The sequence below is a fragment of the Achroia grisella genome, unplaced genomic scaffold, assembly GCF_030625045.1.
Source record: "Achroia grisella isolate CSIRO2021 unplaced genomic scaffold, CSIRO_AGI_Agris_v1 utg1174, whole genome shotgun sequence".
Classification (NCBI taxonomy): domain Eukaryota; kingdom Metazoa; phylum Arthropoda; class Insecta; order Lepidoptera; family Pyralidae; genus Achroia; species Achroia grisella.
This window is the reverse complement of record NW_026712590.1, coordinates 690038-712174: the sequence shown is the minus strand read 5'-3', so window position 1 is coordinate 712174 and position 22137 is coordinate 690038. Positions and strand designations below refer to the sequence as shown.

Here is a 22137-nt window from a genome sequence, read left to right as displayed (position 1 = left end):
ATGATCTGACGTAAGGTAGTTGGAGCTTTAAAATTTAAGCTACTAAACTAATAATTATAATATACTTTATTGAGTCAAATATGGTAAATTAGATAGATGTCTTGTTAGATACAATATGGATGAGAATTACATATTTGGATTATACATTAGGCATGCAACACATTCACTAACAATTCGAAATGAATTGTGATTGGGTATTTCTATAAAAATTGGTAATGCAGTGCACCATTATAATCAATTCTAATTAGTAAGCGAATTTACTTATTCTTACTCCGTTACTAATATTAATATTATGGTATGGTACTGTCTGTCTCACTTTCAGGCTAAAACTACTGAACCGATTTAAATGAAATTTGGTACACAGTTAGTCTAGGCACTGAGAAAAGATGTAGACTTTTTAATGAGAAAAAAGAGTTGTAAGGGGTTGAAAGGGAGATGAAAGTTTGTATAGAAATTCTTCATTTTGAATTGGCTTTTTTCGGTTAGATTATTGAATATTTTTTCTTCATTACCTTGACGAACAAGGTAACACGCCGTCGAAGTCGCGGGTACAGCTAGTATCTTTGTAAGTTATTGAAATTCTATAAAGTTTACTTACTTACATGCAAATTAATTATTAATTAATCTCAATTCATTTAGTCATTCAAATACCCAAACACATCTCGAGATAATATATTATTAACGACATCCGACAATTGATTGACAAATCGATTAATCGATGGGAAAATCGATCGTATCCATTTTGATTAACTAAAATATATAATTAACCGATCGCTTTATATGCAAAATAAGGTATAAAACATAATTACGAACGTGCAATCATAACATTTAATTTATATGTATCGGCTACTAGATACGCAATCAAGTAAATCATTACGGGAATCATTTCTAAGTTTATGCGTTGATATTTAGTCGATTGATTTAAAATCTTGTTAAAATGATACACCGATGATAATCATCGTGGGAAATGTGCTCGTTCTCAATAAATAATCAATAGTTCCGCCATTTATTAACGTTTCATAATATCTGATAATACTTGTTAACTTTCGTTAATAATAATAACCTTGGACACAGCGCCATCTAGTACCAAGCTAAGCATAGCTTGTGTAATGGATACTGACTGATATAGATAGAGCCTACCCTCTCTGTCTTACCTCTTTCTGCTGCCAAGTAGCTTACTTTGTAAGATGTGTAATAATTGAAGAGCAAGCTATAAACAGTATAGTCTAAATTGTCAATCCTTTTACGGTATTCTCTATTACAAGATCAGAACCTTGGCATCTTATTTTTTTAGAGTTCTGTCTCATACATATGATAGTGGTGATATGATGACGTGATAACTGTTCATGTATATAGTCCGAAGTTTACCATTTGTAATCCGGTAAGCCAACAGCTTGTTTGTCATTTCAACATAAAAAAATGTAATTAAAAATGAAAAACTGTGCGACAATTTCGAATTGCCACGAATTAATAAGTAGACACTTGATAACCCTAGTGATGTACCGCATTCGAAACTCGTTCGATAATTAAAGAGACCAGCGAATGATAAATAACGAACTGTCCGAGTTTTTACCACAGATGTCATTATCTTGGCCAGCACTATCTGCCGTCGCACGATTACATTTATAAAATATGGTGTTATATTACCGCACGATGGTCATATTACAATTTTACAAACCATTTACATTTCTCTGTAGGGCAATGGTCTTTTCTTATAGAGAATGATTAGTTAAAATAATATTTATTCTAGTTAATCTTGTTTTGTGTTCTTTACTAGCTGTTCCCGCGACTTTGTCCACCTGAAATTAACTTTATTTTACTAAATTAAAATCTTTTTTTTAAAAGTAGCCTAAGTTACTTCTTATTACATCAGCTATCGGCCAATAAGTCCCGTCAAAATCGGTCCAGCCATTTCAGAGATTAGCCGGAATAGCGTCTGCCTTTCAGGCAGACAGACAAAATTGTAAAAAATGTTACTTTGGTGTATGTACCGTATTTATATGCATTTAGTAAAAACGGTTATTTTAATATTACAAATAGACACTCCAATTTTATTTATATTTATAGATTAATTTCTTCTTCATCAAAGGGTGAGCAGTGAACATATTGCTTAACTGCTTGGAAATAGCTATGCTTCATGCATTGCCATTTACGAACAGTTATTCGGTGATGTCTCAAATTTAGAGATCTTGTTTATAGACGACTAGCTACTCGCCCCGGCTTCGCACGGGTATACATATATTATATATACAAACCTTATTCTTGAAGTACTATCTATTAAAAAAAAATCGCATCAAAATCCGTTGCGTAGTTTTAAAGATTTAAGAATACATAGGGACGGACAGACAGAGACAGCGACTTTGTTGTATACTATGTTTTGATTGTTATTTGCACTAAAAATACTTATGACATCATTGGGGACAAAATGAGTTTTATTCCAAAGTTCATATATAATATGTAACTGTTTGTATAATTTTATATACAAGTTGTTTTAATACCTAAATAATTGTATGTTTTATTAAATCATATGTCAATGCCAATAATAGTAAAATTAAACAAAATAATTCTAATTCAGTGCCTATTACAATATCAGTGTGATAACCTAGTTGGTGTGTCAAGTTATCAAAAGTATCTTCGAATGAAACGCGAGGACAAATAGTTCTTATTAATAGTTGTCAAGATCATAGGTTAATTATTATAAATTTCAATTTTAAACTGTTTTATGAACGTTTAATACCTATAATTCTTAATTGTTACCAAGTTAGTAAATTGTCCATATAATTTTTTTCTTTATGAAATTGCGGTGGTATAGATTTAGCGTTTTTTATTGAGGGTTTTGGGCTATTGTTAGGTGTTTTTTTTTTGGGATGATAATGGAATGGTACACCCGCTTGCGCTAACAGTTTAAGCTGGTGGGGCACCAGTGAAGGATGATAAGATGAGCATGAGGTCAGGTCAGTTGGGCTAATCGTGACAAATTCACCAAGAATTTATCACCATGGTCTGCAGGGGAAAACACGTGGAGGTCAGCCTGACATGGTACTTTGCTAGCAATACGATCTTCAGTTCACATTACTAATAATCCCCTTTCCCCTATCGTTAAGTGTTAATAGATCTATTGCGCTCGCCCTTTTAGTAGTCCATCAGGGACAAGAATTGAAGGATAGTCTACGATGGTTTTTATCTCCTCAGATCAGGAGGTTCTATTTCATACACGATACAAACATTTGTATTCATTAGTATAACTGTTTGTATTGGTGGGTAGGTACTATCTATACGTATTATGTATGTACTTACAAACAAACAAATTTGATTATTTCTATCAATTGTTTAGTAGCCATAACAAAAGCTCTGTTTAGTTTAGGACATGGCTCTGTGTGAATTGTCCTAAGTTATCATTATTATTATTTATTAAAATGTCAATTTATATACTAATAAATATAAATAAAGTCTCGTAAAATCCAAATATCATATACAATATACAGTATTGGAAATAAACGACAATAAAAAAGAAAGTAGCTATGAATTATGTTTACAAACAGTGCAAAAAAACTGTTGTATCGCATTTCGCTTCATTGGGACCGCTCGAGTACCGGTACTATCTTCACATCAAGCAGATACGAGTGGAACGGGTGACAGCATAGCGTATGTATAATTGAAAGGTTCTACTTGAATTGTGTTGTTATTAACCGACTTCAAAAAGAAAGAGTTTTAAAATCTGATTTTTCTTTTTAACACCGCCTTACTTTCCGATGGTCTCGGCTTTGATTCCTCGCACGGTACAGTTATTTGTATTCTTGAGTATGATTGTTTGTATCGGACTGGGAGTATTCTATGTATATTGTGTTTATAAAAAATATAAGTATTTATATCAGTTGACTAGTACCCATAATGCAAGCTCTGCGTATCTTGCGACTAGATGGCGTTGTGTGAATTGTCTAGAGGTATTATTATATTATTATTATTAATTTACCATTCACTCTGGAGAGGTTTAAATTAATTATATATACATTGAAAAAATGACGCAATCATAGATTCTTATTGTAAAAACTATATTTACATATTACAGCTCTGTATTATATACAACATGTTCTTGTGGCATGTGCATAATGAATAAAGGCATAATCAAAAGCTTGTCTATCGGTTTGAGTTCTGTCATTGTGTACTATGTCTTATTGGAGGAGAAATTTCCAGTGATGCATTTTAATAAGTGTATTGAATTTTTCGATACAGATTTTGAATACCTTTTCGGTAGAGGCCTCTGATTCTATAAAAAAAGTGATATTTTAATAACAAGGTTGAGTACATAACAATAATAATAACCGAATAATTTCGAGAATTAAAAAAGCCTAAAAAATTTATTATAATAATTAATATATATATACGAATTTAATATGGTTTGTACAATTATATATACAGTATTTTATGTACAGATATATATCTCTATCAACCGGCACTTACTCGAACCAGTTATCAACTGCAAAATTTTTATCGTTTAAATACGAAAATATATTAATAAAAATAATTTAAAAAACAAATAAACTCTCATGTAGTTAAGCATTTTTTTTAATGAAATGGCGGATATAGGAAGACGGCATACCTAGAAATAATTGTCTGCTAAAATTTTAGCTACTACTATTATTGCTCTTTTTTTATTTGTCTCTATATAATAAAATATACAAAGAGAAACAAGTTAACAATCAATGTTGACTAACTAGTCACCCTTGATTGTTAATACTATTGCTAATTCAAATATATCTGGCTAACTGGCCAGATATATTTGAAAATTCGTTGTAAGATAATTTGTAACAAGTGACAACCCTATTGTGGTATAGGACTGTCGTGCACTATAAATACATCGCGCTCACATTATTATCGCGCATATAAATCTATGTAAGATTGAATATAAAATAGTTAATTTGTTTTACTTCACGTCAAGTTGAATTCTAAATAAATAATTTATACTATTAACAGCAAGAGATTTGATATGTAAATATACAGGATGTATTTTCAATGTTTGGGGGGGGGGGAGTTAGTTATGAGAATTACTAACATCGTTGCTAGCAATGTGCCATGTCAAGTCGAAGTCTGCTTTGTCCCTCCTAGTATCCATCACGGCTATTTCCTGATGAATCGTTTTTACCAAGGGCTACCCTCATGATTATTAGCGACTGCACCATACGATGGTAGAAAATATTTTCTTGTATCGAACATACAAGAAAATATTTTCTAAGTCAATTAAAAAAAAATTCGAAATATTAATTTTTAAAGTCTCTTTATTAAGCAGATTGTATTTTTTTCTAACACTGAGGTGAAGCATATATTTATTATTTTTCACTATTTCGATTGACTTCAATATTTTTCATATTCGCATTTTAGTTTAAATTTTCTTACCTTTTTAAGTAATTGTAATGTCAAATAAGCCAACTAACGTGATGGTAAGTGGTAACCGTCGCCTATATACATGAACACTGGCACTACAGAAATCACGTTATCATATGACTTACATGATACTGCTTATGTGATGCAATTCCGAAAGCAGATATTCACGTCTCTTATTCTGTAATTTAGTGAAATGACAGAAGAAGACGTGACACACGTGGCAATGTGAAGAAGAAGGCAGTGGCCTTACCACGGAAATCTATCACAAAGCAAACTTGAAGGCTGAAAGCTGAGACTGAGTTTCTACACACGACTTTGTACAAAAATTACTTCGCTGAAAAAGTGTACATCACTTTCAAAGGTATTAATTATCAACGAATCGCCAAAATAACTATAAATTACACGGCAATATCGTATTAAATAACACCTCGATGACAAACAGAAATTACACGAATATATTAAAAAATACTGTATACGGACAGACAAGTTCATTTTTAATTACAGTCAGATATACTTCGTTCACTCCTGAATAGGTATTTATAAGGTTATTGCGAGTGGTTTTTGTTTGTGAATGGATTTATAATAGTTGTATGACTGCTGCTGCAACTTGGTCATCCGTCATACTCGTGAATGATTTGATAGTTCGTTTCGATTTGATTCGTAGATTTGATTTAATATCTGTAATAGACCTACATGTATTTTAATTTAATTTATTTTCTTTCTTTGCAGATGAAATGCGAGTGGAGGATCGATATTGCTGCATAACATAAGGTGAGTAAAATTGCAGTGACAACGACCAAATGTAATAAATAAGTCAAAATTATTATTAAACTATTTTTAATAATATTATTCAAAAGTACGACCCACACAACGGAAAGTGTTAATTGTTACCTATAATCTAAATCTAAATATATATATATATAGATCACGGTGATACCCAAAGGCCCAAAATACCCCTTACGATGCCCTTCATGTAGACTAAATAAGTAAAGAATTCCTTTTTTTGGAATGAAAAATGAATTTGCACATGTATCCGTTTTCGCTTTAACCTTTAAATTAAAACTATGGTGTCCTCACCGCACCTTACTCACATAATGTACGCCATTATCCTGTTAGTGCTAAAACATCAATTATCCCATTAACGTGAGAAATGCCTTCGCCATTTTGTAATTCCCAAGTGATACTGTACAATTTAATTTCATCTTATTATAAAATGGACGCACCTGCTTGGTCATTCATATTTTGCTCATTATTTATCGTTTCAAAATTCATTACGCGTCATTTTTTTAAATGAATATATATTATACATTTAGGTAATGATAATCTTGATTGTAGACCTACTCATTTATAAAAACGTCAAACCTCTGGTAAATATTTTTATTGTAAGAGAATAGTAATGAATTTATAGGAGATTTTAGTAGTAGTAGTATTTTAGTAGAAAATGGTAAGTTTGTATTGCTTAGGCTAATGCAATATTTCTGAGGAGATGGGAGGATGGTGAGAATGATAGAGATACTTGCGAATTGATAACATTGAAGTCTATTATAAACATAACATGAACATTGTAAACATTATAGAAACGAGATAATATTATTAAAGAGCTACCGATATTTCGACGCTGTTACAAATATAGCTATCAACTATATAAATTAACTAACTATTATAAATATAGCTATAAGCTATCAACCCGTGACTAGTGACGGGTTGATGTTTGTTACATCGTCATCAGGACGTTTGTAACAGTGCCGTCGAAGTATCGGTAGCTCGTTAATAATGTTATCATGGTAAATAGCTCATTTGTTTAATAAGTACAATTGTAAATAACTGTAAAAAAAGTATAGAATTACATAACCATTGTTTGTTTTATATTATTACTTCATGTAGGTACCTACTATGTAACAAGTTATAATAGAGAGAGAAGGAATAATTTTTTCCAATAGTTTATCAATATATTTTATTGATGCGCCTTTTCATTTTTGCCTAATTTATAGCGATCTTGATAAATGGGATATCCAACAGTAAATTAATTTTTCTATTCTAATTAGAAGGTAGTTCTTGTGATTATCGAATTTAACCAAATAAATAAACAAGTACAGATAAACTTGGTAAAATATTCTAAATATATGTATAAACATTGTTTGTTTTATATTGTTGTTCCATGTAGGTACTATACAACAAGTTATCCAATTATTATATCACCTCTTTATATGTAAGTACGTAGGTAATTAGGTATAAAGATAAACCGACCTTTGAGATAACATCTTTTGGCTAATTGTGCGTCATGATTAATAAATTGTATCAATTAGTGAATGTCAAACGTTGTACCACAGTTAAGTAGTACAGTTAAAGTACGCCAAGTTATCTAAAGTATAACTTACCTAGATAAAATGTAGAGCAGATAATAAGTGGCTATTAATTTTAAGCTATTTTTGCTTAAAGATGTTTCGTAACTATTAACTAGAACCATTTTTAGTTGTGTAACAAAAACTTAGTATTTTTTTTCGTAAATTTTTATAGTTTTGTTATTTAAGGTAATTAGTTGTTGATTTTATTTACTCTTCATTTTATTTGCTTCCATCACTCTAGCCATGCAAAAATGCCTGGCTAGAGTGATGTTTAGCTTTCTTCCCGTAGTTACAATTTACGACGGTAACGAAATTATTTTTAGATGGCAATTTAATAATATTGTCATTTTTTTATTGATAGTTAAGGCAGATGTAATTATTGGTCGTCAAAATGTTTTATTTTTTATTTCATGAATTGGAAATTACACACAACTATTTTTTAAATGATTAATTTCTAATGTTTGTTCTTACGTTAGCTACCATATTTTTGTCTTTTCTCTTTTATTTGATGGTTGTCTGAAAAATATTGTATAAGCGATAAGGCCACCTGAACCTTGTCTTGTTAATTTTGAATGCTGTAATATATCTGGTGCAATAAAGAGTACATAAATAGATAAATAAGTATCCAGTGCATAAAATGTCCGTCTGTGAACTTGTTTTGTAACAACACTTACACTACTTGACATGTTACAATTGGAACTAATGCACTTTTCATCAAAACCAACTGCGCCCGCGCAGCTCACTTGAGTCAACATTATTTAAGTACAGAAAACGAAGAAATCATTTTAATTTAGTAAACACACTATAAAAGAGCGTTGGTTCGTGACTTACGCGCGCACAAATGTACACACAATGTAACAATCCGCAATGTTCCAAAATAAATATGGAATAAGAGAAATTCAAGGAACATAAACTTTGTTTTTGTGCAAACAATGAATAATAAACTGGGTATTTATATGTAAAAAAAGTTATAAGTTTAAAAATAAAAGAATCTTACTTCCAGTTAGTTTGTATTTGGCGTTTTAAGTAAGCAATATTCTCCACATACATTGTATTCTACTATATATAGATTTCTTACTTAAGGATAAAATATATTCTTCTCTAAAATACATTATGAAAACGAACTGCGCCTGTGCTTTACATTCATGGTAGAATAAGAAAAAATACTATTTAAAAATACTTATAGTATAAGTTTGTTTTTAAAGAATATTTCAATTAATCTAGTACAGATTTATTCTCTATTATCAATCTCTATAATCAGGAAAAAAACTGTACAAATTGTTAGTTACAGATTAAAAAAAATATAATGTAACCGATACAAATACAACAAAATTATAATATTGTAGAATAATACATAGTATTATGAAAATTAGCTAATTGATCATAGATCATGGACAGTGGATCTATGATCACTGTGAGATGTTTGATCTAATCAGTTACCGTTTACGCGTCGGAGTTCATTTCACTTTCTTGGGCATTGCCACCAAGTGTACCTCCTCTACATATGCATGCAATAGTTATCGGTGTATACTTTAATGCACGCAATTGTACTTGCTTTGTTTATACGACCATGTATGTTTATATTTTAACACATTACATTTTAACAACTTCAATTTATATTCATCAGTAAAAATTACATTTGATCATTCAATATGAATGATTGATAGTGATGAAGGACCGAGTTCAGTTTCTGTAAATTTTTTAATGTTCTGTAGTTTTCTTCATTTATGTGTTACAGAATTTATTATAAGGGTATGTAATGTGTAATATTTTTATTTACAAGTAAAACAGTCTGCAGCCCTTCTCTATATAAATTATAGTGTGTAATTATGTACTCTTCCGAATATAAAATTTTCGAAAAAATGGGTACAAAGTTTTGGCTTCACTTATTAATATTATGATAAGATTAATAGTAGTTTCTACTACATGTAATTAGAAGTTAAATTGTGCATTGAACCGTTTGCGGTTAACACTTTCACGGTTAGGTTGGATTGTAAGAAAAACTGATCTAACAGACTGCCGACCGCAAACCTAAGTGTGCGCACGCGCCGATTAATTTGTAGTACGCGCGTGGTTTTCTTTGTAACTATCTCGCACTTATGGTAGTATCATATTTGTAGTTAATCGTGAACTAACCGCTTCTAATGACTTCACTCATGAATTAATTTCAGTTCTATTTGTAATTTTTTATAGGATATGCGGTTTTGATTAAGGAATACTGTAACTCATTTTTGAATCAAATTTGACGAATTTATTTCCTACTAGCTGACAGCAATATTGTTTGTGTCACTTAAGAGAGTGGGAAGGAATATTTTTTTGTCTGTTATTTCATTGATGCCCGCTTCTGTTGCCTAACTTAAAACTTTTCTTGATAAATGGGCTATCCAACAATAAACTAATTTCTCAGTTCGAACTGGAAGGTAGTTTCTGAGATTCGACTTTAACCAACAAAATAAATAAACATGTATAGATAGATATAGTAAAGAATATATGTATATATGATACATACATATGCTGGCAGCTAGACAGCAATAGGAGCCGCAGTGTGAACATCTTTTTCAATCTTAACTTTCAAACATATAGGAGACGGTGATTACTTACCGTCATATGGGCTGGTTTGCCATTACAATTACATAAAAAAATAATTTACATTTAACTAACAAAATAGATGAGAATTAAGTAACTAAAGCTGTCCACAATATACTGGTTAACTTAACTGGCGTTTGAAATAATTTCTAAACGACAAGAATTTTACCACATAAAAGACAAGTTAGTCACGACTGTGTCGCATATTTTCGTTTTGTGTAGCGATATATTTTGAAACGGCACATTAGTTCCGGCGTTCGATGGTCACGGCAATGTTTGGACAAACATTTGGTATTCGTACCCAAATACTGAAGAATAAAGAAAGTGATAACAAGAATAAATTTCACATTTTCATTTCTGCAAACAAAAATGGTGATTGAATTGAGAATAATAATTCCATCGTATTTTGTTTTCAATGCTTCATCCTTCTCAAAATAAACCGTGATCGGTAGAGGCTTAAAATGATTTGAAGCGTTTTATTTCGAGAATGAAATAAATGTAAATGATATAAATACGTCATCGACACGTCGGCGAGTTATATCGATAAAAATCACGAGTTTGGCTCTATTCCATTCAGACTTGTGTCCGAAATCGTTTCGAGACATTTATTCATTTTTAGATACGAACGCAAGTATCTGTACTGACTAATATGCGAAACTAAAATACGAAAATGACTTTGTTTGTTTGATATACTTTCGCATCTCAACAGTGGAATAGTTTAAGATTAAATTTGTTTCAAATATACCTATATTGATGGAGGCCCTGGGGGCAGTTATAGGCTACTATTTCTTACGAGAAACCTATACCTAGAACCTACAAAAAAGAATTAATGTTGTTTTTATGAAAGTTTATATTCAATCGTTCGATTTGATCTATATTTTACACAATTGTAGAGTTTATAATTAATGATTAAAGTATGCATATTTAGTTTTTTAAAAGTACTTTTAAAAAGGGATAAAGTGTGGAGGTCGACAAAATCAATATTAACGCAATCCAAGCTGCGATATCCGACATATCTGGTTAAAAATTGATCTTTCTGATATATTGTAGTTGTTTGTAAAAATATAATTTTATAGATAGAAACATTCAGAGAACTAATAAAAAAAATCTCGTTCGTACAACAATAAATTATAACCTCTACCATGCACTGTTGATGAACGTATAAATATAAATTAAAAAAGTAATAAGTTCCACCAACCGTTTTACTGCCTATGTATGTGACTTTAAATTCAAGTCCGTTTAATATTAAACTTCCTTCAACCGTGTCGGGAATACGCTAAACAAACGCAACTAAACATAATTTTACTACCAAAAAATAAACGGCCAATCAAAAGTGACCTTTATTGTTATTCCGCTTAAGTTCTATAATAGATCCTGCCTTTCGTAGTTAGGCGTCAAGTCATTAAGTAGTCGACGCGAAAAGGTAATAAAAATGGGAAAACATAAATAATGTTTTACTATCAATGAAACAACGCGACTACAATATTGAACGGTTTCCAGTATTGCTACAGAGCCAACTAGATTTCGGTTTTAATCTTATTGTAAAGCAAAATTTATCATTTTATGGTGTTTTATTTGGTGTTAGAAAATCTTAATAGTATTCCGATGATGGCGGGTTTTATTTCTCGCACGAACATTTATATTCATGAGTATGATTATTTGCATTGGTCACCCAGATCGATACAAATAGTTTTCTATGTACATTATGTATGTATTTAAGAGTTAGTCACATAATATAAGCCCTGCTTAATTTAATACACGAGAGCGCTGTGTGAATTGTCTATTATCTTCAATTTTTTTACGAAGAGATTTTTTTTTGTTCAGTTTAAAATCATACTGATATTGTAATAAATTCTTCGGCATCAGCAATAAAGACATCAAATGCACTAACAATTTATTATTGTTACAACTTTTAATATTTCTCCTTAGTCGTAAAGATACCAATGCATAAGTTAGGTAGAATTCACTTAAATAAATACTCTCTCACTTAGAAATAAATAAAAAAAATATTATATTCTTCAAATTACATAGTAGAGAAATATAACAACTAGACGTCATCAATATGTTACATGTTATGTCTTATAGTATTGTAAATATAATATTAGAGAAACCAATATTGTTATGTCCGGAACACTACGTGAACTATGAATAGTTATATTGGCTTAGCAAATCATAACTTTATGCTTACAACACAGCACAAGCTATAAAATATTTATAGATTAATGATATTATATTTTGTCCTAAACTAGCATAAAAAATAATAATAGCATGCGTAAGTATTTATATACATCCTATGACCCAATATGTTGCAAATTATCTACCATGAATTTAAAATCCTGAAAATACCAATCAAAATTACGTAACCTGTTATAGATGGTTGCGCCTTGATGTTTTAGACATTAGACTATTCCTCGTTTTCGTAAAAATTGTATATTTTTAAGCTCATTTACTTTATATAAGGAAATGGTGTGCAAAAAGTTACTAGAGAACGACCAATGGTCGAAATTTGACTATAATAAATTTAAATTTTAACTGTAGTTTGACCATTATTAAAGTGATTGCTACACAATCAATTTATTATCAAATTGATTATGTAGCATATATAGTTGATGTACCATATATGTAGACGGTAGGTGTAATGATTTTTTATTGATTTAATGTATTTTTAAAAAATATTAGCATTCTGCTCTCCATCTATATATAAACTATAAGATGTCAAAATTTTATACTCCTCCGTCTGCGCATTTTTGTAAAAAAGGATATATATATTGATTTAGACGACTATATATATATCAAGCCCTCTAAGTATTTAAGAAAATGCTAAAAGAGATAAAATATGTTTGATTTTAAAAGAATAGTTTTAGATTATAAACAATAATTCGTATCGCTAGTGTTGTGTAATAATGTACAATATCGCCGGACGCACGTACGTACCTGTTTTGGCGATCGCGTATAAGGGCCATACGCGATGTGTTGGAACTCATTGTAATTTATGGATGTCCTCGTACGCCGTCCAGCGAATCCTAAGTACTACGATGAAAGGATTAGCCGCGACTTATGGTGTGACGGCTACGGTATTTTATTATGTTGTCGTGATGATATGTAATGTGTTTGCGAATAGACAATTAATACTTATAACAAAACCATTTTCAGCTGTTAACTAAATATAAATCAGACGTGTTTTGTATGCTCAGTCGTCCTGCGGTAGTGTGTATTCGTTTATTTTATAATGTCTATGACATTTGTAATAAATGGGATTAACTGCGATAAAAGATGTTAAAGCTAAAGTGAATTGTCTAACGTGTAAAAAAATATATTTAACGAAATCAGGTCAGTTTACCCGCAGCTTTGGAAAGTTAAGAAGGGATAGGGGTTAGCTATTGATCTAAACAATGATTTGTAATTTTAGATCTACTAAAGTGTGAGATTTTTTTTTAGTTGTAGGGAATATTGCCATTGCTAGCAAAATCAATCCGATCGACCTCCATATTTTTAACCGGAAAATCATCATGACAAATACTTAGTGAATTCGTCAGAACAACGTGAGTTAGCTGATTTATTCTTTGTACTTCATTCTTCAGATGCCATTCACGATCGGGATCCCTTCGCGATCTTATTTTACTGCATTTTGTAATCAGATTCTATTTAGTTTTAATTTCTTGTGTTTTGTATTTTATTTATCTATTTATTTAATCTATTTTTTTGTAATTTTCTGACAACTGTAGTGGTATAAATACCATATTATTGTGTTATATAGTCCGTACCATATGTAATTATGTTTGATCTGCAACATGCATGACACGCCCAGTGTTTGATTCGTGTAGTCTAGAGTAATCGTCGGTTTGGCTGTATGCTTGTTTGCCACCATTGTGGTATAAAAGAATTATATATATTTGCAACTAAAATCAAAGAATCTACACGTCATTTAAATATTAAATTCGAATTGCAATATGTATGCGTACTGGAGATACATTTCTATTATATCGTAAATTATTTAAAAATCATTTATTATAAGTACATGACGATCAGGTTGAATCACCAACCAAGATTCCAAGGATGAATAAAATAGTATGACAGCTAGTATTATATATGGAGGTAACAAAAATTACATCCATTTATAATACTAGCTGTGCTCGCGATTTCACTTGCCTGAAATTTCTAGACTATGTGTTATTCTGATGTATAAGCTGTATTATTTTAAAGTTTCATTAAAATACATTTAGTACTTACGATTAGTAAGGAAAATCGAGTATTAAAGTGATAAACTCTATAACATAATTAATAGCCCTCTCAATACAATGTCTCAAGTGTTGCCATGATACACACATACCTCTCCCTTTTAGCCAACATAAATCGATGCCAACTTGCAAATACGTCGCATTTAGCTCTCTAATCAGACAATTTGTGTTCAACGCATCGCCATGTCGAGTTGAGGCCATATCTAATGATGTCTCGCTATTGTCCAGTTGACTTATCGGTAATGTCGCAGGAATTACTCCGTGATTTTGCAAACTAATGTCACTATTATGATATAGTTTGGGCATCACACTGCGTGGAGAATAATTGGCGAACGATTTGACTGTGAATTTAGAATCGATTTTCATTCGATCATCAACGACAGTGTCTTTACGTTTTTTGTAGCTTAGGTTGTGCTATTTATAGCTTTTTATGTGTTATCACCTTTATATGAACTTTAGGTTTTTATCTACGACTTTGACAGCGTGATTGATTGTGATTGGGATACGATGTCTTTCTCAGTACCACATCTACTAATGTTATAAATGCGAAAGTGTTTCTGTTAACTTTTCATGACTGGTTTTGAAATTTGGATTTTAATGAAATTTGGCATGAAGATATGGTATCAAGTGGCCGTACTCATCTAAAAAATCGTGGTTAACAGTAAGGTACTTTAGAATCATGACTGTAATCTGGTCATCAGCTTCTACCGAGTTTTTTAGTATCACTATTTTCTATGTACATATTCTGTGCAACAAATATGGTTTAAGGTTCTTGTAGCAACAATAGAATACTAGAATGAGAGCATAAAATGTAACATAAACCAGTTATGGTCAATTCCCAGAAGACATCGGAACAATTCGACGGCTAAAAAAACAATTAAATCGTAATTAAGGGCCGTATTAAAAGCGGCGGCATGCGCACAAGCATTGCGGCATTCACATTTCACAGATAGGGACGCGAAATGTCGATAAATTGCGTAATCGATGATATCAATTATTATGAAGTTGTAATTTTATAGCCGCACTGCACCTGTACTGCATGCAGCTGAAAAAATAGCATTAATAAATATTATTTTGTCAAACAAATTTATAGAAGGTACATTCTATTCATTTAACGATAATAATAAATATAATATTTGTAATGATAAGGAAAATGTATGGATCGTAACTTCATAATCGTAACAAAAAATAAAACAAAACCTTGCAGCAAAACAATTAATTGAAAGCATTCAAAATTCACGAATCGATTTTTGAATAGCCTATAAAATTCGATACTCGATCGGCCGCCAATTTTGCATGCATAAACATCGTAAATCTCATTCAATGAAAATGAGTATCGATATATCGATATCGAGTTTTACGATCGATTCATTACGAGTGTTCCGTGGCCACATTTGTGGGGGGATTGTCCCCACTCTTTTAAGTCACGTCCAAAACAATCACATCTTCATTAATTACGAGACGAATTTCTCAGACGCACTGCTTTGAGTAAAAATATGTTAATAAAAAGTACTAATCATAAAGTAACTATGTACGACTATGTGTGAATATTGTTGGTAAATTAACATAGTACATATCTACAATTTTATATTATATTTAATGATATGATTTAGGATTTTGTTCCTAAAGAACTTGTCTGCTTCAAACTTGAAAAATACGGAACAAAAAAAAAAAAGAATTAGCGAATAGGTTCAGAATTGATAAAATCATTACATCATAGAGGCGTCAACCGACTGTGTGAAAGATGATATAGTAAGAAAGGGAGTAAATAACGAGATGACTGGGAACAGGGAGGGATGGAAGAGAAAAAATTTGCGCCGACCTCAAATAAATGGGATAAGAAAGAAGCAGATGATGATAATGATAGAGGTGTGTTATAAATTCTATGTGTCTGTCTATGGCATTGTAGTTCCTAAAGAAGTACATGGATTATGACTAGGTATTTCGTTTGAAGGCTAACGTAATCGAATTTTTTCATAGCTACACAGTGTTACTTAAATTGTTTTATTTTATAATTAACCGCACTTGTATAATGTAATGTAAATGGGTTACAATCAAAACAGAATCACCATACATGTTTCTCCTTAAGAATATGTGTGACAACAACAGGCCGGCCAGTTCACCTCATTTTATCTCAAGATTTTTTTGCTGAATGCTCGAGACTTGTCGAGATTCCATGTAATTAACAGTCCTCATCACTATAAGACATTATTATTGTGGCGAATATGTTTTTACTTGAAATTATTTTTCACAATTTAGGCGATATAAATAATAAAAACTATTAATTTAATTGATTGGCAGTAACGTCTTGCATGCATAAAGGATGCATGTTTTTGCATGCAACAAGCTTTTGAGTTTTTCCAAATATAAAAAAAAAATTGTTAGCCATAAAATCAACTGATTTTATGTACTTTATTTATTTTGCACTTATTTAAATACTATTTTTAAAATAGTATGCATTCTTATTAATATTTGTGAATCTTGATCATTGTGATTGTAGGTTTATTGATAATTTCATTATCTTTTTGTTTTGAACCTTGTCATTATTGTATCGTGTTGTAATAAATTTATTCTATTCTATGTATTACAACACTTTTAATAATAAAGTGAAAAGGGGAAATATATAGGCCAAACAGATCATCATATTCCACTATTGATTAATGAAAAAATATGAAACTGAATTCGAACCGATAGATGTTTTATTTATGTTCAATAGGCGCCTCTTTAGCCACCTATGATCAAAGGATTTTAATTTAAGACCTATCTTTGTTTTGCTCTTTCTAAATTTAATTAAGCTTCTGAACCAAAAAGGTAAAACGGATAAAGTAGTTCCATATTACTTTGTCCGTTAATGTTAATCCGTCCGCATAAGAGAAGTAAAGGTAGGATCAGACTCTCGAGGGCAGTGCCTTGTGGTATACTATTTAAAGATAACGCTATGAAAGACGTATTTATCAATAAGTGGTGAAATCGATTGAAACCGGAATGTGGATGATGGTTAACGTTGAAGTACTAATCAAGTTAAAGGTCGCAGCAATTCACCTGATAAGCAAATATTATACTTGTATAATAATGCATTTGCTTACATATGTAATGATAAAAGATACGATATTCATGATGCCATCGTTGCGATCAGAGTGTGTATGAACTCTGATGTGATTATGGATTTAATAAACATAGGATGAGAAGATACCAGGATATGTTACCATGTTTAATAAGTAACATTATAATAAATGATCTTTATACTTGTTTAAATGTATTGGTAATGTTAAATTCTATTTTTCCTCATTAATCTATTACTTCATTCATCAAAAACTAAGTACTAATGCTGAGAACTGAACTAATTGCTTTATATCTAATTGCTGAGACAGATTTACAAAAATCTTCTGCATTATCTCAGGCTCATTAATTTCAGCCGCCATGCAGCTTGTTTTGTAAGCTGTGTTTCAAGTATGTGTTAAGGTAGTGAATTACAGAATTAGAGGTATAACATCTTAGACATCTGGAATAGCAACGTTTGGGTGATATAACGAGCATCACGGGGCTTCGTAGTGCTGTGACGTATATAGTTGACGGTTACCATTTATCAGGTGGGCCGTAAAGGGTGTACGGTCTAAGGGTCATTTGTTATTCCGATTACATAAAAAATCTCTCCAAAAAATGTGACGATTCTTAGTTACATAAAATACTAATATTGCCTACATTATTTTTTTCTTAATACATACATATTTTAATATTCTAGAGTGAATATTAAAATATGTATGTATTAAGAAAAAAATATTATATAAGTTTTGAAATTATTATATAATTGTAAAAATAAAACACAAGTATATTTTCAAAAAAATCTATGAATGATCTCTAAGTAACACTCGGAGGTTGTTTCTCTCGCTCGTAAACTAAAGACATAATGGATGTAATTGAAGTAACAACAGACCGACACGCGAACTTAACACAGACACATTAAATCTTTTTGTTTACACTAAAACAAAAACTGTTTAATTTAGCAATTCCAAAGCAGCTACCGAAACTAAAGCCGGAAATATAATTAACAGTAATTATTTCTTTGTTTCAGAATAAAAAAACGGAAGAATGAGACAAGTAAAATTGGACAGAGCACAATACTATATTATGAACGATGCGAATCATAAATTATAACACAAAGGCAATAATGAAGAAAAAAATGGATGAAATACGTCTTGAGTTGACTTGACGATAGTTGGTGTTGGTATTAAAAAAACTAATAATTTTGAAGGACGTTGTGATAAAATAGGTTGTGATGTTGTTGAAAATACTGTGAAAATAGGACTGAAGAATGTTATTGTGCTAGGAATTTAAATAATGCCTGATAGGGAATCAGTGGGAGGTCCGGGGACAGCTGGCAGTGGAGGTTTCTTGCCTCTGCAGTTCCCATCGGCTTTTGCAGCCTTCCATGCGTCTACAGCTCCTGGTGCATCCGCTACAGCCATGCATCATGCCACACATTATCATCATCATGCTCAGTAAGTAAAATTAAAGTATATTTAATATGTTTTTGTTAAATTGAGTAGTTTATCTTTTATTACAGTTTTTATGAGAGACAAATACATAGATACCCAAATCATCTTTAGGAAAAGTTTATTTTAAGTTTTATTACCTTTTACTGCTAAAAAAGTAAACGCACACAATATAATTATTTCTCGTAATTTTTAACATATTGAATGCTATATATCTTATATTACTGTAACTCATTTTGTTGAAACTCGTTTTATAGCGTATTTGTTACCTCGTCAATAGTAATTTTGCCATTACAACTTGCTACTTAAGTTTAATGACTTACTCGCAAATTCTTATTTACTACACTACTATTTGAAAATAGTTGCGTCATAAACCGTTCTCATAATACATTTAGTTTTATCCCCCTTTTAGTGACTCGCTTATCGTAAGCGGTAACTGCATTCATATCATATGAATCCATCTACATATGTAATTTTATTATGATTCCCTTGAATTGCAAGTGTCCTTTTATACCTTGTCGGTTTGAACCATCCACTCGCCTAATGCCGCCGTTCCCTTTATCGAACCGGCTTATAAGCACTGGTTCATTAAGCATTATAACAACACGCGAGACCCTTTTATTGCATAATTGCATGAACTACTTTTTGTAAGTTAACAATTTTCCAATATATCCTACTTTGTAGTGAGCGGTTTCAATAAAAAGTACCAGTTTTTTAACATCGCCAATAAAATTCACATTTGCTCCATGTGCACCTTTATGAATATGCCATTCCATTACGTTTATTACAAATCCACTATCTTTTTTACGTTCATCTGCTTTAGAATTTATATCAGGAGCAGGTAAAAATTTTTAGATTAGATTAGAGCCGGCGTATTAACCGTGTTTTACGGCCGAGAGCCCATAAAACCACGTCCAGGTGAGACAAGGTGTTACTTAATGATAATTTATTGCACAACAGCGGACACGTAAGCCGGTCGATTTGATGACAACATTAATCTTCTGTAACTGGAGACAATAAAACACTATCGCGACGATGGGAAAAGGATCAATCCGCACCTGAATCAATGAGCCGCTGACAAATGACGAACAGGAAGTCGTCAAACGAATTGAGACGTTTATAATGTTAGTACGTTAATAAAAGCCGGACGGTACATTTGAACAAATGAGTTGCTCGCTGTCTCAAAGGGTGCGTGATGTATGGAGGCGGCCGAGGCCGACTCGGCCCACTGAAATGATTAATGCTCCTGCATTGCGTCTCGAGGCACGCCCAGACTCTTCACTCGCACACGCAGTACACTTATGAAATGAAATTTTTAAAATGTTAATTTACTAAACAGTTTGAATTTAACACGCTGATTGATGTGACGCTGTTATAGCACTCTGCCACAATTGCAATATTTTATACTTTGTTATTGTGAGAGCGAGTGTCTTTTGAGGCTTTTGTTCCTTGTCGAAAACGCAGCAGATCTGCAATTTCGCGTTCCTTAAATCTTTTGCATGAAGATGGATGCGCCACTGGCCTGCTCAATTTATTTAAAAGGGCCTTTACCTGCACAATAAACATGTTATTTCTACGTCTTATTTATAGTGATTGTGTAACTCGTTATGTTGAATATAAAATTGGTAGTATGAAGATGTTTTCTCGGAAGTCCATTCGTTTGTGCACCGTACGAGTGGAAGGATCGCGCCGCCGGATGCCACGGGCTTGGTGTACCCATTAACGGCGGTTCTCGGTGCCTCATTTAACCCGCTGCTGCGATAATTGCCACCACGTGTTTATTTCCATTCTATCTATTTATATCACGCACAATGGGTTCGACACGATCGGTTATTTCAGCTTCGTTCGCTTCGTCAAAGTCAATTTTGTCCGACCACAAAAGAGGTGTTGCGAGTCGCCTGTCGTTTGATTCATTAAGCAGAGCCTTTGAACTGATAGATCGGTATCGCGTGCTTGCTCACCTATTAATTCTGCTGTTGCTTTCAACTTCAATTAATTTGTTGTTGTCTATCCTTGTTTTAATGTGACGTTCTGCATCATTTACTCTTCGTTTGTTTTATTTAATAAAACAATAGTATTTTTTTTTAATTGATTCATTCATATTACCGATTACTGAATGATAAAGATTAACGTATTGTTACACTTTAGTGCAGTAAATAAAGAATATTTATAACATTACATTCATATATATATATAAATCTAAGTTAACTAAACGACTTCCTAGTGCCATGTAAAGGATGGTTCACAAGAAATCTTTCATTTAACACTTGTGCCGACACAAAAGCATCTAAGCCACAATAAGTGCCATTCTCTCGCCCGCATCCCACCAGCCTCATTGTGACTCCGTCCTGTCGCCACAAATCATCGAGACAAGAAAAAAAAGCGTTATTATTGATGTAAAAACAAAAGCTATCGATGATTGAACAACGTGTGTGGTGGACTATTGTCCGGAGGTGTAGCTAAGTGTTATTTTCTCAACTCGAACATGGCAATTAGGTAATGTCTGTATCACACTTGAAATCTAAAGCGCCGCGTACACGTGTTCGGGTATAGTGGTAGTCTGGGATTACTACTTTTATGTGTAGGACTTCATGTTAAATGAAGGGTACAGTTGTTAATAATTGTATGTGATCGGAATGTCAGTGTTGTATCAAAGAACCAGTATTAACATTGAGTTTAACTTAATCACCTCTAACAAAAGCTCTGCTTAGCTTTGGACTAGTTGGCGCTGTGTAAATTGACCTTAGATATTATTATTATTCAATTTCAGTACTGATTTATCTGTACATTTTACATTCGGGATTTTATCCAATTATGATATTATACAATAAGCTCTATTTCATATGATGATAAACAAATATATTGGGTTTATTTGTATAATCATTAATTCCTATTCTATTTATAGATGACAAACGTCTTTATGTTAAAATTTATTGTATTACTTATATACTTGAAGCTTTAGTATTACTTATTAATTCCCATTAATTTGTTAATACCGTAATATTTTATAATGAGTATTCTTTTTGTTTATAATTATTTGTATTATTTTGTTATGTTTCTTATAAAAATTTACTTTCTATCCTGTATTTATAA

General features: G+C 31.7%; 1 protein-coding gene across 1 annotated transcript in view; it reads left to right on the top strand.

Moving 5' to 3' along the window:
• Window positions 1-22137, top strand: part of LOC131851710 (zinc finger protein GLI4) — a 118354-nt gene that overhangs the window by 34651 nt on the left and 61566 nt on the right. Inside the window, exons 2-3 of the mRNA XM_059202242.1 lie at window positions 6112-6153; window positions 18624-19050. Of these exons, the coding sequence (XP_059058225.1) occupies window positions 18890-19050 (161 nt within the window). The 5' untranslated portion in view covers window positions 6112-6153; window positions 18624-18889. The remainder of the gene's footprint in view (window positions 1-6111; window positions 6154-18623; window positions 19051-22137) is intronic.